Below are 25,631 nucleotides of genomic sequence, written 5' to 3'. Positions count from 1 at the left end.
GTTGACTGCTTTCAAAGCCATACCCCCTGAAGAAAACACTTTCTTTGCCCAACCGTCAAAACGCTTGTCGTCCCTATCAGGAGGGATGGTAGGGTACGAACCCTGTTTAGCTGGGGTCGTGGCTGCCTGCACCACCAAATTCTCCGTAGTAGGGTGCACAGACAAGTAGCCGGGGTCGCCACTGGCTGGGCGGTATTTTTTCAGCAACAACTCTCCGGAGCAGTCCAAGCTGCCGTCACCCTTCTTTGCAAGGCCATATGGAATGGCAGAACCGGGTCAATTGGTGGACCAAGGTCCAGGATATCTGTCAGGTCATCCTGCAGAAAATCCACTGGGGGCGCAGACCACCCAAGTACTCCGAAACCCTTGACATAAGCCGCCGCTACGAAGACGCGGCGTGCGTACCAGGCTCAGGCCTATCAAACTCTGGGGAGGTGTCCAGACCACTGGCATCATGCAACGAATGACGTATGTCTTCAAACTGGCTATGACCAGACAATATTTCGTCAGGTACCTCATCAGGAACCAAACCTTCCTCTGACCCTTCTTCCACCTCAGAAATATAATCCAGAGGCTGGAATGGGGGCACAGACAAAGGGACAAAAACATTTTTGGACTTGGCCAAAGCCTTTTTCGGGGGTTCCACCGTGCCATGGGGCACCTCCGACAAAGCATCCTCGAAAGGCGTCAAGGACGTTGATGGAATCGGCGTCGATGGCGAGCGTGGCGCCGACGGCTTCAACACAGTCCTCGACGGCGGTGCCCCGAGCGTGTCCTTTGACGGCCTCAGCGCCAATGGCGTTGAGGGTTTCCTCAGAGCCGGAGCCTCGAGTGAACCTCTCGACGGACATGGCGCTGATGGCGTCGACGTCTTCGAAGAAGACCTCACAGGCTCCGACGGTCTCGAGGGCGTCGAGGACCGGGACCTGGAGCGGGCATGGCTAGAACGATCCACCTTGTCCGATCGAGACCTCGAAGGTTCTCGAAGATTACGCCGACCACCCGAGCCTGACGGCGTGCGAGTGGTGGCTCTAGCACGGTCACGGCCGGCTTCTCTCGAAGGCGCGGACAGACCGGAGCCCTGTGATTCAAAAATCAAACATTTTCTTGAGAAATGCTTCCATTCCACAGGAGTCGAGTGCTTGTTGGGACAAGCAACCCGCCGACGGGCAGAGTCCTCGGACGAGGACGGGGAAGGTGAACGGTGACAGTGCTTCCGCTTTCGAAGAGGCAGAGGAATGGCGGGACCCACTCCGGGACCGAGACCCCCTAGACTTAAGCCGACGACGAGCAGAGTCGCCCCTCGAATCGTCGGTGGAAAGTCCAGTGGACCTCGGCTTACGGGGTTTGGAAACCCTACCTACCGAAAGCTTCTTCGTCCGCTCCTGCAAGGCCTTCGCCGTGAGCGAGTGGCATTCGTCACAATCGTCCATAGCATGGTCCTCCCCGAGGCACCAGAGGCAGGCGTCGTGCGGGTCCGTCAGCGACATCTTGGAACCGCAGTCCCGACACTTCTTGAAACCCGACCGCGGGACGAAAGAAGAGGAAGAAATGATACAATCTTCACAAACCAAGTTGGAAGAACCAATAGAAACTCGGAAGAACCAAGGCACGCCGAGATCTCTGAAGCAAACACGTTCGTGGAAAAAACAGAACTGAGGCTGCGGGCATCGTGCGTCCTACTTATAACATCCGGTGACGTCGCCTCGACGGAGGCCCTCGAGGACAGCGTATAGACGTCATTGACGCAGGATGCCGAAAATGTTCCGAAGCAGCACAGCTGTGGTGATTACCTGTCATTCATATGGAATACGTCGGAGGACCCAATCCCCTCGAAGTTCTGTTCCTTCTCGTGTTCCACCTTGCTCAGAGTGTCTCTATGTTCCGCCTTTTATCAGTGTGGGGCGAGCTAATGGGTATCAGATGTATGTGATTGAAGTCAAGCGCCTGACTTCGCCTTACCCGATTAGCGGGACATGTCCATTAAGATGCTCAGGGGTGAGTCTGAGCGCACTGTACATGTGAAAGTGTTTGTGTAGGAAGGGGGTTGAGGGGTTTGAGGTCTAAAGATATCCCACCTGGTAGGAAGGGGTGTGGGTACGGGAAAGGGGGGAATAATGCATCTCATCGGTTGACTCGCCCCACTCCCCGAGGACCCCTCACCCTAGTGATTCTCCTGCACTGGTCCACCCCCAGGAACTGGATCCAAAAGCGATGGCCGTGTCCTGGCCATCTGGATGACAAGTCCCCGAGGACTAGTGGCTGTTGGCTGTTTTTTTGCCATTAAAATTGGGTGCCTTTGATAAACACTGATCAGCGCAGAGTGGTTGTGTATCCATTGAATGGTCATGTTAGTATATGCATTTTACAAATGTACTTACATAGTTTTAATACTGTATTTTGAATACTTTGTGTTGCATGTTTTTGATATGCATTTTATGTCTTTTACAAAGTTTTAATATGCTTCGAAATAAAGATAGTTTTACTTACCAATGAGGAGGTGGCTGTCTGGGCAGTCTTTCCCTTACGGTCTCTAAGGGCGTGTGTGTATGTCTCTGTACTCTTTGGGTAGTTTGGCCTCTTCCTCTTTGGCCAAAAGAGGAGTTATAGCGAAAGGAATGCACTCTCCAAGCCTGCGAAGGTGGGTGTTGCTATTGCGGCTGACGAATGGCTGCACCCAAAGATTTTGTGACGAATGGCTGCAACCAAAGATTTTGCAGCAGACTTCCAAGCTTGCAGCTTCTCCAAACTGCCATCTGCCTTTGGCCCAAAAAGATTGGAGCCATCATAGGGCAAGTCTAGTAGCCTTGATTGGACATCAAGGGCAAATCCAGACTTGCGTAACCATGCAAAACATCTGATTACCATACACCGACGCAGTCTGATGCATCAAGCCCCGATTAAAGGGATTGGCAGAAAGCCTCCTTGCCATCATTGATGATGTTATTTAAACCATCTCTCATTTCACCCTTCGGGAATGTTTTTGCTGCCTGGGAAACTACATTCTATAAAGTATATGTATACTTAGCCAGAGCGTAAGAGGCATTAATGGCTTTAAGTGCCATGCTTCCCGCATAAAATACCCTCATGGCCAGAGCATCATATTTCTTATCATTCCTATCTGGTGGGCCGGTCGGATGAGCTGCAGCTCATGAGGTGGAAGAAGCTGCCTAGGGTGTCTGGAGAGAAAGTCAGGGTCATAGATGAAGGGCTGTACCCTTTTGCCAACTCCTTGTTTACAGCAGGAGTGCTGTCTGGTTTCTGCCAGTTCACTAAAATTGGGGTTTTCAGAGTTGTGTGAAAAGGTAGCACAGGCTCCTTAGGTGGACCTTTATGCAGAAAGTCTGTAAGGTAATCTCTGCAGGGTGCCCCCAACACAAATATTCTAACACCCTGTTCATAACGGTACTATACGCCACATTAGGGTGAGCATTTACATCAGACGTATCAAAATCTACCTTAGGTGAAGTATGTAGCCCACTGGCATCTTTAGGATAAGCAGCTAGATCCTCTGAACGAGGCTGCTCCGAGATCAATTCCTCTGCAACATTAGGTGCTCCAAAACCTGCAAAGCCAAAGGGTATGATGTCATTGTCTTCTTTGAAAACAGACCCAAAGAACTTGAAAATTCCTTTTTAGTTTCAGTTTTAAAACTCGCCATTGGGTCTGAGGTTGACGTTGAAGGGCCCTTAGACGTAGATTTCATCAACAAAGAAGTTCCTAAATATTTTTACATCTCTATGGTTGGCACGTTCAATGCTACTTGAGACATCTGTGGGGCCTTCTGACTCTGGTTTTTGGGTGCACAAGTCGAAGCCTTTGACGATTCACTGCCGGTCTTGGAAGACATGGTGGGATCGTTGGCCTTCTTTGGCTCTTTCGAGGGACCAGGAGGGGCTGCCTGTGAAAACGCATCCATCACCGTTTGACAGAAATTTTCCCATATGCCAGCTGGTGTGGTTTTATCAGGAAAACATACCAGATGCTTTTCGGGTGAGGAGTCAGAGGACGAAGAACGATGGCGACATTTCTTCGACTTCTTTCTTGAAGAGGAAGACTAAGAGTGAAGGAAATCGCTGCTAGACCTTGACCGCTTGGAATGTTTGAAGCGTTTCTTGGGCCTCTCTGGAGACCTGTCTCCAATAGAGCTCCTACCTTTCCTCTTTAAAGGAAGAAGAAGGTGGGTACTTAAAAACTAACCGTCCTAGGCAGAGTTTCAACTGTCTTTCTTTTAAGCCCTTACTAGTCATCGACTGGCAGGAGCCGCACTCAATGACTTTGTACTCCTTACCAAGGCACCAGAGACATATTCTGTGCAGATCTCTGATCGTCATCTTCGAGCCAAAGCCCACACATCTCTTGAAGCCTGCCTTCGGTTTAGACATTATAGAAATTTAACAAGAAATGATGAAGCAAAATCAGTAAGGCAAGTCGTACCGTTCCGAGAGCATGCTGTGCATGTGGAAAAATGGAACTGAGGAAACGGGCACAGTGCATGCTATTTATACTAACATCAACGTCACATCCGGACTTGGAAATGGGTTAAATGTGATTTTACTGAATTAAAAAATAATTAAAACCTTTTTAACTAAACCTTTTTTTATTTGGGGGGCCCAAACACTCTGTTTCCCTTAGTTTATAATACCACCCAAACTCTTCCTCACCTGTTTTAACCCCTTAACCCACCCCCATATATATATTTTAAAAATACGATATTTTTTTCAGCAGAAATATTTAGGTAAAAATGTTGCTTGTTATTTTTAATTGCACAGTGCCCTATGCTGTCAAACATTTGAGACTGCAAAGCAGGATATGGAAATATCAAATATGAGGAATCCGTGGGAGGACTCAATCCATTAGAAACCCGATTTCTGGTGAACATTTTGAAAGGTGGTTTGTACAACATAGCTTGGAGCTCACTCACTCTGCATTCTGAGGTCATGGCAATCAGAAAGGCTGTCTTCCAGGAGAGAACTGAACCAGAGAACGAATAATTGATTACCCCTCTCTACATATAAGTCCGGAAGTAGAAGAGTGAAATGGTTTTATAGCATAATTAGTGCTCAAACAACATTATAACATTGCTCCAACATTTTTAATTTTTTTTTACCTCTACCTTAGCTGCCACACCAATAATCAGACACTATAGGACTGAATGAATGGACATATTGTTTTAATAATTGGTAAAAGGGTACAAAATATAAAACTCCACAATTTGAGTAAAATGTGGATGTCACATGCAATGGTTACAAGCACATAGACAAACTAAGGAACAAGTTACTTACCTGTAACTGTTGTTCTCCAGCATGGGTCTGGCATGGATTCACATGCTCATGAATATTCCCCGTCGTCAGGCTGGGAATCCTCGGTAAAGAAAAAACCAGTATCAGTTTCGTTTCTGATCTGTCTTTCGTAGTAGTAACCAATCACTGGTCTCTGCGTCATACTGACCACAGCCAATGACTGCCCTCTAACTAAGCACCGCCTCTGGCAGCCATCTTCAGATTTGGAAGCACGTGAAGTGGCAGCATGACCAAGTGAAGAGCCGCAGAGGGGTAGGCGGGAGGGTTCGCATGTGAATCCATGCCAGACCCATGCTGGAGAACAAGTTACAGGTAAGTAACTTGTTCCTTCTCCAGCATGGGGTCTGGCATGGATTCACATGCTCATGAATAAAGAATACATAGCAGTACACACATGCACAACCACGGGAGGTGGCAAAGGCTCAACATTAAGCATTACATCAAACTCAACATTAAGCATCTTACCTCCTCACCAGGCTCACCTCAGGCGAACAGGTTGCGCAGCACTGCTTGGCCGACCCTGGACTCCTCCCTGGAATCCCGATCGATGCAGTAGAATTTCGTGAAGGTGTGCGTCGACCTCCACGTAGCAGCCCTGCATATGTCCAGCAGGGGCACACCAGAAAGGAACGCCATGGTAGCTGCGATCGCTCTGGTGGAATGGGCTCTCGGACGGCCAGGCAGAGGTCGGTTTGCCAACCGATGACAGTACATGATACAGCCGGAGAGCCATCTGGAAATGGAAGCCTTCGAGAGAGCCTTCCCCCGATTGACAGGTCCAAAGTTCACAAAGAGTTGTGACGTCTTCCGAAAACACTTCGTGCTGTCCACGTAGAACTTCAGCGCTCTAGCCACATCCAGCGAGTGCAAAGTCCTCTCAGCCGGCGACGAAGGCGACGGGAAGAATACAGGCAACACCAAGGGTTCGTTGAGGTGGAAGTCCGACGGTACCTTGGGCATGAAGGAGGGGTGCGTCCTGAGCACTACCCTCGTGTCGTGAAAAGTCAAGTACGGGGCCTTGCAGGAAAGGGCCTGGATCTCTCCCACCCGTCGTGCGGAGGTGATGGCCACAAGAAACGCTGTTTTCCACGACAGAAACTTCAACGGGGCCGAGTGCAGAGTCTCGAACGGAGGTCCCATGAGCTTGGTCAGCACCACGTTGAGCTCCCACGCCGGGGCCGGAGCCTTCACCGGCGGGAACGATCTGAACAGTCCTTTCATGAACTCTTTCACCAGACGATGAGACCACAAGGACCTCCGCCCTGTGGTTCTGGTGTATCGGGAGATCGCAGCAAGATGAATCTTGATGGACGCGTGTGCCAGACCAGCTTTGGCCAGCGTCAGCAGGTACGGCAGTACTTGGGGACCCGTAATCCATAGAGGGTTAATCTTCTGTGCGTGGCACCAGACAGAGAACCTCTTCCATTTGTGTCCGTAGCATTTAAGAGTCGAGGACGCCCTGGCCTTTGCAAGAACCTCTCTGCAGTCGGCCGGTATGTCGTATCCTCCAAACTCTAGCGCTGCAGGAGCCAGGCCTGCAAGTTCAGCGATTTCGGGTCGTGGTGGAGGATGGCGCCTCCTTCCCTGGAGAGCAGATCCGCGTCCACCGGCAGCTTGATTGGCGGGGACGCTGACAAGCCATAAGGTCCGGGAACCATATCTGCCTCGGCCACGCAGGTGCGACGAGGATCATCCTGCACCGTGACCTCTTGAGCTGGTTGACGAGCCGGATTAGCAGTGGCAGAGGAGGGAACGCGTAGAGGAACAGGCCCTCCCAGGGGAACGAGAACGCATCGCCCATGCTCCTCGCCTGGGGAAACCTGCTGGCGAACCTCCGGCTCTGGAGTTCGTCGCCGTCGCGAACAGGTCGATCTGGGGTGTGCCCCACCGTCGGAAGAGGCGATCCACTAGATCCTGCCGTAGTTCCCACTCGTGGCACGAGCGCAGCTCCCTGCTGAGTGAGTCGGCGATGGTGTTTTTTATCCCTGCCAGATGAAACGGCACCAGAAACATCCCTTGGGCGACTGCCCAATGCCACAGGTCCTGCGCCTCCTTGGACAGTGCTGGGGACCTGGTTCCGCCCTGTTTCCTGATGTAAAACATGGTGGTGGTGTTGTCGGTGAAGATCCTCACCACCTTGCCCTTGAGGGACGGAAGGAAGGACCTGAGGGCCCAAAACACTGCACGGAGCTCCAGGACGTTGATATGTAGGGATTTCTCCGTCGGGAGCCAAAGGCCTCTTGCGTGCAGATTTTCGGTGTGCGCTCCCCACCCTTCCAGGGAGGCATCCGTGGTCACTGTCTCCTGGTGGGCTGGGGTCTGGAAGTCCATGCCCGCCGTCAGATGCGCGCGGGTGCCCCACCACCGGATCGCTCGTCGGAAACTCTCGTCGAGTGTGATCCTTTCCTCGAAGCTGCCCGTCGTTTGGATCCAGCGCGCGTCCAGGAACTCCTGCAACGGGCGCATCCGGAGCCTGCACATGGGAATGAGGTAGATGCAGGAAGACAACATTCCGAGGAGGGACTTGATGGACCTCACCTTGGCCGCGTCGGCCACCAACATCCGCTGCACCTTGCCCAGGATGGTCCTGGTCCTCTCCTCCGACGGGGAGGCCAGAAGGAACACTGTGTCGAGCCTCGCTCCCAGAAACAGAGCGTCTTGCGCGGGCACCAGGTGGGATTTGGCGTAGTTCACGGAGAATCCCAGGTCCGTGAGAAGTTGGACGGTCCTTGCCGTGTGAACCACGGCGAGCTCCCTTGTCTTGGCTCGGATGAGCCAGTCGTCCAGGTAGGGGTAGACGTGGATCCCTTCGCGGCGCAGCTGAGCCGCCACCGGTGCGAGGCACTTGGTGAACACCCTGGGTGCCGACCGTAGACCGAAGGGAAGGGCTTTGAACTGGTAATGGCGCCCTTGGACCACAAACCTGAGGAATTTTCGGTGCCCCCTTCAAGATGGGAATGTGGAAGTAGGCATCCTCCAAATCCAACGACGACAGGAAGTCTCCTTCCTCCAGCTGGCCCAGGACGTGCTGGAGGGTGACCATCCGGAACTTTTGCGCCTTGATGAACTTGTTCAGACGTCGCAGGTCCAGGATGGGGCGCCATCCCCCCGTCTTCTTCTTCACGAGGAAGTATCTCGAGTAGACTCCGGAGCCCCGAAGCCTCTTTGGGACGAGTTCGATGGCGCCCTTCTTGAGCATCGCCTTCACCTCCAGGAGAAGTTGAGGGACGTGAAGTTCTTTCCTGGCCACGGGGGGGGACGCGCGGACACTTTCTCTGAAACTCGAGCGCGTGGCCCCGGGCCAAGGCGTCCAGCACCCAACGGTCGGTGGAGATGGACGCCCACACGCTGACGAAGCTCGCCAGCCGGCCTCCCACCGGGGTGCTTCGGTGGGGGCCCGACCCCACGGTCGGTTCAATCCTGCTTCGACGAGGCCTTGCCGCCTTGCCCTTGGCGACGACGGCGGGGTCCGCCAGATTTGCCTCGTCCTCTGTAGGCCTCCTGAGACGACGAGCGGGCCGCTTGACGGTAGGATGAGAAACCGCCGCCGGAACCTTTGGAGGCGCCCTTGCCTCCGCTGCTCCGAAAGGGCGTCCGTCGTTGTTGTAGAACTCCAAGGGCCCGGGCCGTCTCGGTGTCCGCTTTAATGGCCTGAAGGGAATCGTCCACTGTTTTCCCAAACAGGTTGTTCCCATCGAAGGGCATGTCCAGGACTCTGGTCTGAACGTCTTGACGGAAGTCCGTAGCCTTGAGCCATCCACGCCGCCTAAGGCAAACGCCGTTGCCCAACTGGCGGAACCCAGTGTCGGCGATGTCCGTCGCAACGGTAATGACGTGGTCTGAAGCCACCTCACCTTCCTGCAGGATCTCCAGGGCCTCTGCCCTCTTGTCGTCCGGCAAGAAGTCCAGCAGGGGAGCCAGTTTGTACCAGAGCTCCCTGTCGTATCGGGCCACGATAGCCAAGGCGTTGGCAGCTTTAATCGTCGTCGCTGCAGACGAGATGACTCTGCGTCCCATAGCGTCCAATTTCTTTCCCTCGCCGTCCGGTGGGGAAGTCGAAGTGGAGGCCGCACCCCCCCCCCCGCTTTTTTCCTGGCCGCCGCGGAGACGACGGAGTCTGGGGTAGGCTGCGCCCAAAGGCACAGGGGGGCCGTGTCCGGGACCCGGTAGTTTTTCTCGTACCGGTCTCTTCTAGCTGGCGTCGTGGATGGGTTCTTGAGGAGGGTGAGGCCCTCATCCCAAATGTCGTCCAATAGAGGCACCGTGAGGACCGTCTTCCTCTTGGCCTCGTGCCGCTGATAAAGGAAACCTTCCTTCTTCTTCTCCTCAGGGCAGAGTTGGAAAAGCTCGGATGCCCCGGCGATCATGGAGTGGAACGATCCAATCTCGTTGGGCGGAGAAGCCCTGGTGGGAGGCGACGACGGTAAATCCTCGTCGTATATCTCGTCGTCCGTACCCGTCGCTGCCGTGTCAGTCCCCGTATCATCCCCTCGGGTGGACGGGGAGGAGGGCTGGAAGGGGCGCGACGGCTGAAAGGAGGAGGAGGGTGGATCCTTCTTTTCTTGGCAGGGGGAACTCCAGAAGGTCCCGGTTCTGGGTCCCCCGACGGGAGAGGTTCCGCCGGCAACGGTAGTCTCGTCCTCATCTCTGAGCATAAGGACTGTATAGCCAACAAAATGGCCGCCGAGCTGTCCCGTGGCGCTGGCCGAGGGGAATCCGACGGAGGATCAGGGGCCCCGTCGGTACCCTCGACGATGTCGTCGTCACCTGCGTCGGGATCCATCCCGACGGGCCGGTCTTCTTCCACGCCGAGGCCGTGGCTTAAGACTTCGACCAGCTCCTCCTCCGAGGTTGAGGCCGAATCTACGACGACGCCCTGCCCCCCCTTTTTCTTCCCCACGCGGGATTTCACGGGGGTCCTATCGATGGGCACAAAAGAGGACTCCCTCCGCGGTGGCAGGGAGACTCTGAGCCCCGAGGTCGCCACCACTGGCGTAGCCTCCACAGGCTGAGCCAGGGCCGCCGCGACAGACTCGATAGAGGGCTTGGCCGGATGGATTAAGGCCTTCACCACCTTAGGTGCGCTCACTGCCTTATCCTTGAGGGGGGGGCAGTGCCTCGCTCCCCCTCCACCTTCGAGCTCGACCGGGGCCTCTCCAGGAGCCTCGCCGGGTGCTCGGCCTTCCTCTTACCCGACCCAGAGCGTTGGCTCGTGGTTGATGGTGCCGGGGAGGGTGCGCCCAGCCTGGCGCCCGTAGAGCCCGACCGTTCGGTGCTCCCGGTGCCAGCGGACTCGCAGTGCTTGGCCTTATGTTGGACCCCCGTCGCCGGGGCGTCCTCAAAGGTCTTAGAAGACCGCTCGGATTTCTTCCTCTTCTTCTCGCCGGACGGGCTCTTCCCTTCCAGCCAGTTGGCGAGACGTTGATGGCGGTCCTTCATGGTCCGCTCCGACATGTTGCCTCAAAACGCACAGTCCTTCTCCACGTGCGTCTTGTCCTCATGCAAACAGTAGAGACAAAAGGAGTGTTCGTCCTCCTTAAAGACGTTCTGGAGCTGGCATCCAGGGCAGATCCTGAACAGCTTTCCGGGCGTCGAGCTTCCCTTCTCCTGGGCCATGTCCGGGCCTGAGAAACTTCTGGAGTCCTCCAAAAGCGTAGCTCGACGAATCTTCACCCTTGAGGGGCGCAGACGAATCCGACACGGGTCCCCGTTGATCGGATGGAGAGTGGGTGGAGCTTGAGGCTCTTTTGACCGAAAAAACGAATTTTTTTGAGAAAAAACGTGAAAAAATAGCACTAACGCTCGAGAGCAATAGCACGAGGATCCCAACACATGAACGTGCGGTAAAAATCTGAAGATGGCTGCCAGAGGCGGTGCTTAGGTAGAGGGCAGTCATTGGCTGTGGTCAGTATGACGCAGAGACCAGTGATTGGTTACTACTACGAAAGACAGATCAGAAACAAAACTGATACTGGTTTTTTCTTTACCGAGGATTCCCAGCCTGACGACGGGGAATATTCATGAGCATGTGAATCCATGCCAGACCCCATGCTGGAGAAAACAGAAATTAAACATTAGATTAAGCAGGGGTGTAAGTCATCAACTGGACATTACTTTACGGCATGAATGTCTCAGATTACTACGGTTAGTAATCAATATAAAACTCCACAATTAAACAGGGGTGTAAGTCATCAACTGGACATTACTTTACAGCATTAATGTGGTAAAATTAATTTTCCGAAAAAAGATTACTAACAATAGTAATCTGAGACATTCATGACGTAAAGTAATGTCCAGTTGATGACTTACACCCCTGTTTAATTGTGGAGTTTTATATTTTGTACCATTTACCAATTATTAAAACAATATGTCCATTCATTCAGTCCTATAGTGTCTGATTCTTGGTGTGGCAGCTAAGGTAGAGGTACAAAAAAATGTAAATGTTGGAGCAATGTTATGGACTTATATGTAGAGAGGGGTAATCAATTCTTCGTTCTCTGGTTCAGTTACCTTTCTAATTCTTGCTTGAGAATTGATCCCCCCATAACAAAAAATTAGGGAATTCACCTTTATTTATATACCTTCCAGGAGAGAAACCTGAGCGGGCAAGAATACATTGGCTCAAAAGGTGTGCCCATTAGAACACCAAATTCAAGACCCGTGTCAGCACCACAAAGGGGTTTGGGGGTGGGGAGGAGTGTTTGTCAGTCCCTTAAAGAACTGCATGACCAGTGGCACTGTAAAATAGAAGTCTTTGTCTGGTGTTCCCTTGAAATTCGAAAGCGCTGGCAAGTACCCTTTGGCAGTATTCACCTGGACTTCTTGCCTTGGGAGGTGTAACAGGAAAGAGAGCACTGCAGCCATGTCAAATGAAAAAGGGTCCAAGTCTTTGCCTATGCACCAGCTGCAAAATGTCTTCCACCGACAGTAGTAAAGAGCCTTTGTTGCTGGTCTACTCGCTGAAAGCAACACCAACATGATGTCTGCCGGAAGGTCCCAGTCTCTGTACCTCATCTTTTCGGTAGCCAGCCGTGGAAACTGATGTTGGGGTGGAGGCTTAGACCTCCTTCCTCTAAAAGGTAGGTCTGCTCTCTTTGGGAGGTGTCGTGGTGGACAGATGGCCAAGTCCAGAAAGCCAGGCTACCAAGTTCTCCTGACCCAATGCAGAGAATTCAGGATCATGGTTGCGCCAAACTTCCTCAACCTCCTGATGACATGTGGCATGATGGGAACTGGTGGAAATGCATATAGCGGTGGATAATTCCCATCCACTACCAAATCGTCTCCTAGTGCTCCTCTGTGGGGAAATCACTTGAAGCAGAACTGCTTGCACTTCTTGTTGAGGCTTGATGCAAACATAACTACTTGTTGTATCCCCGCTATAAGGACTTCCTGGCACTCGTGGGACAACGAACCCTGCCCGCTCAGGGAATCCGCCATCATGGTCTCCTTCCTGTCCAGATGAATTGCCAATAAGGAGATTTGTATTTGCAACGCACAGAACCAGAGCTGCATTGCCTCATCGCCCTAATCGTCATAAATGTTTTTCTTAGTTGGACATTAAGTCCTTCGTCAAACTCAGTGCATAAAGCATCACCAATTGTTCTTAAAATTTCGATGTGCCTCTTGAAGAGATGCCGAATAAGCTTAAAAAAACATATCGCCCATGGCCGTCAAGGATGACAGGGCTTTCTTGGATCTGCAAGGCTTTGTGTTGGCTTTTCGGTGCACTCAACGAGCCTTTGCTAGAGTTCCTGCTAGCTTTATTTTGCATGGTGGGCTCCGACCCTTTCTTTACCTTTGACTCCGAAGAGGAGGTCGATGGGGCTGCCTTTTTGAAATATGTTCAGCATCTTAAGTTTGAAATGTTACCACTTCTGCTCAGAATCAGATCGTATACGAACCTAGAGTATCCTTTTCATTTTTTTCTTCCAAGAAGATGAGTGATGGGAAACACTAAAGGAGTAAGAACTCTTGTGTTTTCTCAATGTTTTTTTTTCTGAAAGTCGCTCGATCGACTCAACCACTTTCTCATTGGACGGACAATTCTTAGAGGGCGCCGTACTTGGTGACTTCGAGGAAGATCATCCGAACTTCAATTCTGAACGCCTCTCCTTCAAGGACTTCGGCATCAGCGATAGAAATGAGTTGCAGTCGGCCAACTTGCGATCGACGCATAGACACCATAAGTATAGCCTGTGAGGATCAGATAGCAACATTTTACCGTTGCAATGCTCATTGTGTCACATTTTATGGAGTACTTCAGAAACAGAGGTTTTTTTTGAGGTGCGACGTTCCGATCGTTGTGTGCTGAGCATGCAGAAAAAAAGGAACTTAGGTCAGTGTGCAATGCCGGCTATTGCATCAACGTCACATCTGGATTCAAGGCTGATGGTGTCAAGGGGCTCTCGACGCATAGCACATCCTGGTGGAGGAAATGTTCAGAAATTGTGTGCTTCTGCAGAATTTATATGAGATGAGGAAATCAGTGGGAGGACACAATCCATTAGAAAGTTAATTTCACTCTCTAGTTTTCTAAACAGACAGTAAAGAATTCCCACATCAGTATAATATTCTGAACCTTCACCCTCCCCCCCCCCGTTTTGGAGGTACTACAGTTTGGAGATGCTTCAGATCTGTGCTCCCAACACAATATACATGACCAACCACTTTACCTGTTAAAAAGAAATTATAGCACATCAGGTGTGGATGTTGCATATTCAGAAGGTGTAGAAAGTGACCAGGTAGATGCACAGCAACATAAACACCTGTGAATAGATATATACAAAGGCGTGTAAACACAGATGGTGTTACCACTGTCATGCATAAAAAGGACAAGTAACTCAGTAGGATGAAAGTAAAATTGTTCAGTGTCTCTTAGCTGACTCTTGATTAGAGCTACTATCTATCCATGTGCTAGTGGGACATGTTACACATCTTTTATTACTTTACAAATATGTATTTGCATTGTCTTAATGTTTAAACTTAACAGGTTTGGTCTAGTCATTACAAAACTGTATGCCGACGTGGGGAAGATAATTTAGGTGTTCCACCAACATTAAGCTCTGAAATACATTAGAGTACAGGATAGTTTGTTACCAGGTGTTTTTGAGAATGAAACATTAGAAACATTGACACTCATTTATTGTCATTTTGAAAAATATTCAATCAAGATGTAACAAAACTAAACTGTTAAATAATATCTGAATAAACACCAAATCAAAATCTCAATAAACATCCATTAAAGTATGCATAGCATGATGAAACCAAGAAGGCTTTTGTTCTTCCGATGAAAGCGTACATCAGACGTACTCCAGTTAAAAAGCCTTGCAAGCAATTGCTCTACATTTTTCGGCTAGGCATTGTCCTTTGGCAGGTCTGTTATCGGGTGTGCAGTATTGCACCTGTTTCCAATGCCACGTAAAGACTCCATACATTAAACTGCAAGAACAGTTAGTACACTTTCCAGGAATCATCTTGAAACCTTTACTTCAAGAATTTCTACTCCAAGAAAAAATGGTATTAAAGACAAGGGACAAACCTATCTTTCCTTTCCTCTTTTCAGCTAAATCAGAATAGTATTTCATTTGAGTTTGGACAATGAAACTTTTTTGCTGAGATAAACTATAGCGTTCAAAACCTTTTAATCTTAATTCTTTTTTAATCAACAGTCTTAAAAAAAGTTATTTGATTTGTAATGTTAGTGTCTGATGCAACTGCATTCGACATCCTGTTGACATGGTCATGATGAAGAATTTGAGCAGGTTCAGGAACGTTGATGTTGCTGGTAGGAAATCGGGTAACCAGGGAGAATGTGATTCATCATCCTGTTACTCGCATATTGGAGGTTCTGATTGAGGGCCACATAAGATGCATCATGTTGGAGGTGGCCTCTGTTATTTTTCGCAATGTGCACAACACTGACTTCTTTCAGGGACACTCCCTTTTCAACTACCAATCAAAGGAGACCAAGAACCTCATTACAAGTCTGCCGGTCCGGAATGAAGGGTGCCGGTAGCAACGTATGGGCACCCATTCTGGACCGGTAGATTACAACTGTGACTGCCAGGGCATCTGCGCAGTAAGCACAGGTTTCACAGAGGCACCGGCACTGTTGCTAACGGTGCTTCAGTCTCCCCACTCCCATATAGTCCAACGGGACACTATGGGGATTTGCGATTTCCGCCGCCTGAGATCCCGGGCTGCCGGGACTTGTAATGTCCCGGTCGCACCGGGATCTCAGGTGGTGGAAACAGTGTTACGGTGTGGCGGCAACCCGCCGGTAGCACCGGCGTGTTACCGACAACCTCGTAATGAGGCCATACAAACTTGAAAAAGCCTTATGAAAGTCAGTTTGTCCCTCTGGAAGCCCACATAATGCCACCAGAGTTAACAATTGGGTATTGTGATCCCACGACACATGGTCGTGAGAGACTCGAAGACAATTTGGTAATGTTTCAACAACTTTTATTTTAAAAATGTAACCAGGTTAGGGGACACCAGGTTCTACAAAACAGTGTTCTTAGAAGTGGCCAACAGAAGAGTACACAAAGTCTAATCTGAAAGTGTCCAAACCTATTCTAAATAACAAAGTAGCTAGGTTTTCCAATGTAAGCTGTACCAGGGTTACTAACAGTTGAAAAGCTCCATCGGTCTTTCTGCTTTCATGACATCTGGCAAGAACTCACTTTTTTGGACTTCTCTTCCCAGGCTGTATCTAAGCCTTGTCTTTGTCTTGATGTTAATCAAAAGTATCTGAATAACTCCAGCAAAAATGTTCTCGAGGGAAATGACCTGGAACCCAGAGGTCGATTCCCTTCCCTGGATTCTTTAAACAGGATGGCAAAAAGTCTTTCTTTAACTCACAGTTCCTTTGGACCTCCTCTGAGCCCACAAAGTTCTGGTTTAAGCAATACAGTTTGGTAGAAGTCTTTCTGAAGACTTCTTGTAACCTTGTAGAATGCGAGGAATCTCTATACAACTTCAGCTGCCTGATATACTCACCTGCCAGGACTTATGTGTATCTCAGTTCTTTAATTGCACCAGAAAATCATGTATTGTGAGTACTTGGTATATCTATTTTTGTTAGCACTTGTTCAAACTGCTCCCCCCCCCCCGCAGTATTGAGCTGGAGTTTGCTTTTGGACTTTGTCTTGTCTGCATTCAAACATTCTTCTTATTGGGTATGAATTTTGTACTTTGTGACATTTGAACAGCCTTTTTGCATTTTCTACATTAGCAATCTTGTAATTTTCAAACAACTGGTCTTGTTGCGCTTGTCGGAATGCCCCAGTAGCTTTGGGCAGACTTACCGCTATTTTCCAGCGTTTCCAATCATGATTGCGCCTCTGCGGGACTGCTCCTTCACCCGTTTTCCACTGTGGCAAGTGCATACACTCCTTCAGAGTCTTGCGCGGCTCTACAGTGGCACGCCGGTTTCCCCTCTCGTCCAAGACTGAAGAGTGTGGCCTCTGGGCGCAGTCTAACCTCCAGGAGCACCTACGCGGCTCCCCTAATTTCTGTGACCCTGTTTCCTTGCCTGCATTTCCTCAGCTGTTCCGGCTGCCTTCTGAATGCCAGCAGGCCTTCCGGTATGCTTCTTGCTAGAGGGCCCCAGATGGGAGCGCAGCGTCCTCTCCTGCACTGCTTCCTCCTGCATTGCACACTCTCATAGTGCGGTAACTATTTTTAAATGTCCCGCACACTGTATGTTTGGTGCAAAAACTAGTCTGCGTGTTGTGGTTCGTGTTGCTGTCACTTTGCATGCACTCCTCCATCCTCCTCCTCGTCTCAGTACCTGAGTGGTTATGGGATTTGGAGTCCATAGAAAACATTGGGCTTTTAACTTCTACGTGGTGTTTCTCAGGGATTTCACATAATGGCATATTGGAAACAGGTGTTATGCATGTGTTGTGAGTGTTGGAGTCAAAGGTGGGGATCTGACCAACGTGACAATAGGCCATTAGAACTCTGGTAAGGGGGGGTTCTTCTTCATAGGAAATGGGGGAAATACTGCGTCTTCTCCAGTGAAGTCACCATATCTCCCTGGTAGTTGTTTTTGTTTGTTTATTATTTGGTAATGCGCACCAAACCCGTGGGTAGCCGAGCGCAACAGATAGGAATACTTGAAGCTTAGTTACAACACAGAATAAGTACATTACAGGCAAAGGAAATACAATTTAGTAGGTTACAGTAGTGTAGACAATCGGTTACAAAGATGCTAGTTATACATGTGGTGATGATACAGTGTACGGGCATATTCGTGATCAGGTGACTGGGAAGTTTTACAAGTGTGCAAGGTTCATGTATCATTGGATTGTAGCCAGTTTAAGGAGTTACGTCTGAAGCTAAAATAGGACTGGTCAGTCCTGAGGTTTAGAAGTTGTCTCCTCTCATGTGATCCTCCCTCATATAACCGTCCCCAGGGTCAGAATTAGGCAGCGGCTGCCGTCTCCTGGCCACATAGGAGGAGGAGGAGGTCACCGGCGGGAAACAGTGATGACTCCACTGGATTCACCACATCTTGTACTGCTCCGGCCAGTTGCTCTTGCCAGGGCTTCCAAGCATAAGCCACCCCTGTTCCCGTTCTTGCCTTCCAAGGAATCCATTAGAAGAACAAATTACTTGCTTTTCTGTAGTTACCTTTCCCACAGAACATACTATCTCCAGCGGCAGTTTACTTTGGAAAAGCATTAAGGCTCAGACTGCTGAGGTTCAGATGGAGGACCTGCCCCCCAAATGGGAGAGCAACACTTGCAGCAGGGAGGTGCCAAGGAGAAACTGGGCAGCGTGGGCAAATGGACATGTCCACAAGCTCTGGGTACCACGTCCTCTGAGCACAATTCGGAGCAATCACAAAGTGGACCCGAACCACCTTAGTCTCCTGAGATCGACAAAGAGGAGATCAACGGTTCAGTCAAATGTCAGTGTATTCACCCGAGATCCCTTTTGAGGAAACTTATTAGAGCAGATTTGCACATCTTTTCACACTGGAATCAAACAGGTCTACTTGAGAAGTTGCCCATAAGGAGAATATGTCCTCCAGAAATTCCTGATGAAGCCGCATGGGAAGCAGAGGTCCTTCTGTTTAATGCATCTGCTACGACACACACTCTACTGGCGATATGGGCCACCAACAGACACGTCATTTTGCAGATTCCAGAACCATAATCTCATGGTTTCCCTGCTTAGAGGCCAAGACCTCACACCAACCTGTGCTGTGTGTCAAGACCAGACCAGTACCAACCTAATCACCCAGAGTTCAAATAAATTAATATGCTCTTAGACTTCCAATGGAGATCAATCCACTCACAGTAAAGTCTAACAGGTAAGTGACCCAGCCCTTCGGGGATGCGCTTCTTAGACCAATATCAGTTGGAGCCAGGGTTGCCGTAGCAACACCCTTCTCAGTAAGTGGTCTCATAAGGACCACCATATTAGATCCGGAAACACATTTGCTGAGCTCTGAAAAAGGTCAGACATGTCTCCGCAGAACTGAGACCGCTGTCCCCAAAGTAGCCACAGAAACGACCTGATGAGAACTGGGCCGCTGGCAACATTAGAATGTAGGAGGCAGTGATAGGTCATAAGGAGGAGAGAGCCTATAAGGTGTCATGTTCAACTTGCTTTTATTTGAATAATAAAGAAAATGCCTCCCTAACCTTAGTCTATGTGATGCCCTACCTAACAAAACTAAACTAGGGGTTTGTCGTCAGATGTGAAGTCCAAACTTAATAGTCTGTCCTCCGTCAAAACTTGCCTAAGCTGACCCTACCACTATAAATACATAACAGTCCAGAAGAAGGACTCCCTTCTCCTGTGGTGCTTCTCAGCACAAGTCTCTTCAATATATCTTCAAATAGTCTCTTGATATTCCTTGTAATAGCACCTTCAGTTCTTTCAATGTGACTTCCAAGACCCTTATGTAGTTGTTCCACCTGTTTCTCTAAACACTTTTCCTCTACTCTAGATGTGTAGACTAAGTCTCTTGTCTTACTCTTATTCCTCTCACAGTCTTGTCACTCACAGGAGCATGTATCATGTACTCCTAAGTATTTTTTATACTTTTGCCAATTACTGGGATAAGTATGTCAGTCCCCTGAATGAACTTCACTCTTCATTTACTTTTGACAATCATTGGGATGCGGATAAAGGGTCCCTGAGTGACCTTCCCCCTTTATATACGTTCGTCAATCACTGGGATGAGAATGCATTAGTCCTGTTATGATCTTTACTCTTTACACCTCGCTCCTCAGGTCTCCCGCTCTCCCCTGTACCTGTATTGAGGGGGATCTGCATCACCAGGTCAGCGTTCTCTTTCTCGCCTCCATGGTCGGTCAGGATGATTCCCTGGTTCCATCCTGTGTCGCTCTTCCAACATCCTTTGCTTTTCTTTGGCGGTTTCGGCGATGAAAGGGTTTTTCTTCGATTCTGTTGCACGCCACCACCTTCTTTCTTCAGTCTGTAGGTTGGGTTCTCCACCCATGAACAGACATCCTCAGATCTGTTATTGGCGTATCGCCTGCTCGTTACGCCAATGATGAACAAGTTACTTACCAACTGTAAAGTTCTTTCGACTGGATGTTCCTCCCACGTAGTCCTCATCTTGTGATAATTCGTTATCTCCAGCTTCGCTGCTTCGGTAAAAACATTTCTCGGCAGAGGGCGCTGTGCTCGAGGTCGTGGCATCGATTGTCCCTCGACGGACTCCATACTCTGTCGACGTCACCGATGGTATAAATAGCTCAAGCCGCGCCCGTTGCTTCAGTTCTGTTTTTTCGATGAAACATATAGGAGGAACACCCAGGCGTGCCCCAGGACCGATACATTCTTCATGAGAGGAAAGTGTAAGAAAATGCAAAACTGTACTGTGGGGTAGGATGGGGAATACGTGGGAGAAACATCCAGTCGAAAGAACGTCACAGTTGGTAAGTAACTTGTTCTTCGAATGGATCGTGTCCTCCCACTTATTCCTCATCTTGTGATAGGCTCCCATAGCATAGCAGTAGCAATTTTGGAGGCGGGAGTAACAATTTCAGTTTTCGTTGACAGAATGCAGAACTGCCTTGGCAAATAACCCCTCATTAGAGAAGGCAGTATCCAAACAATAATGTTTAACAAAATTATGCATTGTTTTCCAGGTTGCAGCTGCACAAATATCTGCTGCCGGGACTCCCCTCTTTAGAGTGGCAGAAGTAGCCATTCCCTTTGTAGAATGGGCACGAAGCCCATCTGGTGGTTCTTTTCCCGCTAATCTGTAGCATTCAACTATGGCTAATATGATCCAGCGGGAAATGGTCTGTTTTGTTACAGATAAGCCTAATTTTTGACCAGTATAACTCACGAATAGTTGGTCATCTTGTCTCAATTTAGCCATCCTAGAGATGTAAAAACTAAGAGCCCTCTTGGGATCTAGTCTGTGTAATCTCTCCTCTTCCTTGCCCAGATGAGGAGGAGGATAAAAAGTTGGTAATACTATTTTTTGTGACAAATGGAAGTCCGAGACTACTTTTGGCAAGTACTAAGGTTTAACTTTAAGGACTCCTTATAAAAAATAGTATATGGTGGTTTGCATGAGAGAGCCTGAAGTTCGCTAACCCTGAGGGCTGATGATAGGGCCACAAGAAGGACAGTTTTTAGAGTTAAAAAGCCTCAATGAACATGAATGCAGAGGCTCAAAAGGTATGCAAGTCAAGAATTTTAGTACTAAATTTAAATCCCAAGTTGGTACATAAAAAGGTACTGGAGGGTATACATTAGTAAGTCCTTTTAAGAAATGAATTATTAACGGTATTTTGAAATATGAAACCTCTTCCGAGGAGCGCTTGAAAATGGACAGCGCAGCAAGGTATCCTTTGATTGTTCCTATCTGGAGCCCCAGATTAGCTAGATGTAGCAGAAAAGAAAGCACCAAACCTGTTCCAGCGACATCGGTTCAAAGATTTTGTTGCTGGTCTTCTGGCCGATAACAAGATTTCCATTACGTCATCCGTAAGATCCCAATCCTTGTATCTCAACCTCTCAGAAACCATGCGTGAAGGTTGAGTGTCTTGACCTCTGGATGGAGAACCCGACCTTCCTCTTGCGAGAGAAGATCCTCTCTTTGCGGAAGACGTATTGGAGGGCAGATGAACATGTCCAGAAGGTCCGGGTACCACGTCCTCCTGGCCCAATCCGGGGCAATAAGAATCATGGTTTTCCTGAACTTTCTCAACCTCCTGATTACTTGAGGAATCACGGGGACTGGGGGAAACGCGTACAGCAGTGGAAATTTCCACTCCACTACGAATGCGTCTCCTAGAGCTCCTCTTTGAGCAAATTCCCTTGAGCAGTACTGATCGCACTTCCGGTTGATCGCGGTGGTGAACAGATCCACTTGAGGGGTTCCCCAAAGGGCGAACATCTCCAGAAGGACTTCCTGAGCTATCTCCCACTCGTGAGAGACCGTGCTCTGCCTGCTCAAAGCGTCTGCCGCTGTGTTCTTCTCTCCGGCTAGGTGAATTGCCGATAGAGAGATTCCTTCTCGTATTGCCCAGAACCATAGCTGTATTACCTCTCTGCACAGTGGTAGTGACCCTACTCCTCCTCTTTTGTTGAGGTAGTACATGGCCACCGTGTTGTCCGTCATTATCAGGACATTCTTTCCCTGTACAGAGGGCCGAAAGGCCTTCAGAGCTAGTCTGATTGCCCTCAGCTTCAACATGTTGATGTGTAGTTTGGACTACGATGGAGACCAACAACCGCTGATTGTCAGATCGTTGGTGTGTGCTCCCCACCCCATGAGTGAGGCGTCAGTCACTACTGTTATCTCCGGCCATGGTTGCCAAAAATACTCTCCCTTCAGAATGTTGTAGTTGCAACCCACCATAGAAGATCCTGAGCAACTACACTCGGGACTTGCAGAATATTCGGCATATTCCCTGAGAACTGGGACCACTGAGTTCTGAGTGCCCATTGAAGGGATCTCATTCTCAACCTGGCCTCTGGTACTAGGAAAATGCAGGATGCCATGAGGCAGAGCAACCTGCGAAAATCAAAGGCCGGTAGACGTTGAGCATTCTGTAACTTCGTTACCATCTGCTGGATGTGGAGAGCTCTCACTTTGGGAGGCGAGGCCTTTCCCGAGGAAGTGTCCAAGACTGCTCCGATAAACTGGAGCTTCTGGGATGGTATCATGTGGGACTTCTTGAAATTGAGGGAGAAGCCCAATTTGTGGAGGAAGTGGCAGGTGATCGAAAGATGTTCCTGAGCTTGTTCTGGAGAACTTGCTCTGATCAACCAGTCGTCCAGGTAGGGATATATGTAAATACCTCCTCTCCTGAGACATGCTGCCACAACCACCAACAGTTTGGTGAAAACCCTCGGGGCGGAGGTCAACCCGAATGGCAGAACTCGAAACTGATAATGAGAATTGCCAATCGCGAATCTCAGGTACTTTCTGTGCTTTGGATGGATTGGCACATGAAAGTAAGCATCCTGAAGGTCCAATGATACCAACCAATCTTGGAGTTGGAGAGCCTGAAGGATCTGAAAAAGAGTCACCATCTTGAACTTGTCCTTCCTAAGGAACTTGTTCAAGTTTCTCAAGTCCAAGCTGGGTCTCAGTCCTCCGTCCTTCTTTGGGATGAGAAAATATGGCGAGTACCAACCCCTGTTCCTATCCGCTACAGGTACCAGTTCTATGGCACCTTTCTCTAGCAGGGTTAAAATTTCCTGCAACAGGAGCGGATCTGGAATTTTGGCGGAGTTGGCTCCCGGTGGATGATTCTGAGGCCTTTTTAGAAAGGGGAGACAGTAACCTTGGGCTACTGTTTCCAGTGCCCAAGCATCTGAGGTAATGGCCCGCCATTCCTTCAGATGCTGAGAGATCCTGCCTCCCACTGGTGTTTTGTGTAACAAGGTCTCAGAGGAATTTGGAGGCGGCTGCAGGAGTGGCTGAGGGTACAGATGCCGCTCCTGAGGCTGATTTTGCACCTCTTCCTCGTGCTCCATGAGGGAAGTTTCTTTTGCCCCTTTGAGAAGCCTGTCCTCTTCCTCTACCAAAAGAGGAGTAGTATCGAAAAGAACGACCCCTCCAGGAAGATGAGCCGGAATAGGGTTTTAGAGGCTGGCGCAAAGAGGCGCTAAGTGATTTAGCTGCCGCTTTCGAGGTCTGAAGTTTTTCTAGGCTTTCATCAGCCTTTCTGCCAAAGAGCCTGAAGCCATCAAAGGGCATGTTGAGGAGTCTAGCTTGCACGTCTGGTGCAAACCCGACTTCCTCAACCACGCAAATCTGCGTAGCACAACGCTTACAGCCATGGATCTGCTGATACTATCAGCAGTATCCAGTCCAGACTGGAGACATTCCCCCATTGCCTCCTTCCCGTCTTTGACTGTATTCAGGAAGCCTTCCCTTTCCTCGCCTTCCGGAATATGATCAGCCGCTGCCGAAATACAGTCCCACAGGGTATGGGTAAATTTGGCTAGGGTACAGGTGACATTTGCCGACTTAAGTGCCATACTGCCCGACGTGAAAAGTTTACGTGCCCAGGCATCAACTTTTTTATCCTCTCTATCTGGAGGGATAGTTGGATAAGCAGTTTGTTTTGAAGTTGATATACAAAGGTAGCGGGCGCCCCTCTCTCGCAAGAACAGACATGATAACCTGTTCAGTGGTTATTAACCACTTGAGAGTTCGCAGCCACTGCTTTTACTCACTGTGCCTTTCACAGATGGGAAATATCCATTTGCATATCAGTCTTTGTCCTGCCCAGGGGCAGTCCAGCACCGAAATACAATGGCAACTCCAATCTGAACGAGAGTACCACCAGCAACCCCATACACGTGTTTCACCCTTGTTGGGGATCATCAGTGAGGTGAAGCTGATGCCTCTCTAAGCACAGTGAGAGGGAGACCACGTCTGGTTGCCCCCAGGAGACCTAGGGTTACCAATCCCAGGTTCCTTAAAAAATAGTTATACAAAGGTAGCGGGCGCCCCTCTCTCGCAAGAACAGACATGATAACCTGTTCAGTGGTTATTAACCACTTGAGAGTTCGCAGCCACTGCTTTTACTCACTGTGCCTTTCACAGATGGGAAATATCCATTTGCATATCAGTCTTTGTCCTGCCCAGGGGCAGTCCAGCACCGAAATACAATGGCAACTCCAATCTGAACGAGAGTACCACCAGCAACCCCATACACGTGTTTCACCCTTGTTGGGGATCATCAGTGAGGTGAAGCTGATGCCTCTCTAAGCACAGTGAGAGGGAGACCACGTCTGGTTGCCCCCAGGAGACCTAGGGTTACCAATCCCAGGTTCCTTACAAAATAGTTATACAAAGGTAGCGGGCGCCCCTCTCTCGCAAGAACAGACATGATAACCTGTTCAGTGGTTATTAACCACTTGAGAGTTCGCAGCCACTGCTTTTACTCACTGTGCCTTTCACAGATGGGAAATATCCATTTGCATATCAGTCTTTGTCCTGCCCAGGGGCAGTCCAGCACCGAAATACAATGGCAACTCCAATCTGAACGAGAGTACCACCAGCAACCCCATACACGTGTTTCACCCTTGTTGGGGATCATCAGTGAGGTGAAGCTGATGCCTCTCTAAGCACAGTGAGAGGGAGACCACGTCTGGTTGCCCCCAGGAGACCTAGGGTTACCAATCCCAGGTTCCTTAAAAAATAGTTATACAAAGGTAGCGGGCGCCCCTCTCTCGCCAGAACAGACATGATAACCTGTTCAGTGGTTATTAACCACTTGAGAGTTCGCAGCCACTGCTTTTACTCACTGTGCCTTTCACAGATGGGAAATATCCATTTGCATATCAGTCTTTGTCCTGCCCAGGGGCAGTCCAGCACCGAAATACAATGGCAACTCCAATCTGAACGAGAGTACCACCAGCAACCCCATACACGTGTTTCACCCTTGTTGGGGATCATCAGTGAGGTGAAGCTGATGCCTCTCTAAGCACAGTGAGAGGGAGACCACGTCTGGTTGCCCCCAGGAGACCTAGGGTTACCAATCCCAGGTTCCTTAAAAAATAGTTATACAAAGGTAGCGGGCGCCCCTCTCTCGCAAGAACAGACATGATAACCTGTTCAGTGGTTATTAACCACTTGAGAGTTCGCAGCCACTGCTTTTACTCACTGTGCCTTTCACAGATGGGAAATATCCATTTGCATATCAGTCTTTGTCCTGCCCAGGGGCAGTCCAGCACCGAAATACAATGGCAACTCCAATCTGAACGAGAGTACCACCAGCAACCCCATACACGTGTTTCACCCTTGTTGGGGATCATCAGTGAGGTGAAGCTGATGCCTCTCTAAGCACAGTGAGAGGGAGA

General features: G+C 49.4%; 1 protein-coding gene across 2 annotated transcripts in view; it reads right to left on the bottom strand.

Annotated features, from left to right (window-relative positions):
- Positions 1-25,631, bottom strand: part of GSAP (gamma-secretase activating protein) — a 2,819,616-nt gene that overhangs the window by 1,603,348 nt on the left and 1,190,637 nt on the right. For both annotated transcript variants that reach the window (XM_069628052.1, XM_069628053.1), the window contains exon 15: positions 13,979-14,071. In XM_069628052.1, the coding sequence (XP_069484153.1) occupies positions 13,979-14,071 (93 nt within the window). The remainder of the gene's footprint in view (positions 1-13,978; positions 14,072-25,631) is intronic.

This window comes from Ambystoma mexicanum, chromosome 12 (assembly GCF_040938575.1).
Source record: "Ambystoma mexicanum isolate Mex_15411 chromosome 12, UKY_AmexF1_1, whole genome shotgun sequence".
Lineage (NCBI taxonomy): Eukaryota > Metazoa > Chordata > Amphibia > Caudata > Ambystomatidae > Ambystoma > Ambystoma mexicanum.
The sequence above is the reverse complement of the archived record's forward strand: the minus strand, read 5'-3'. Positions and strand labels throughout refer to the sequence as shown.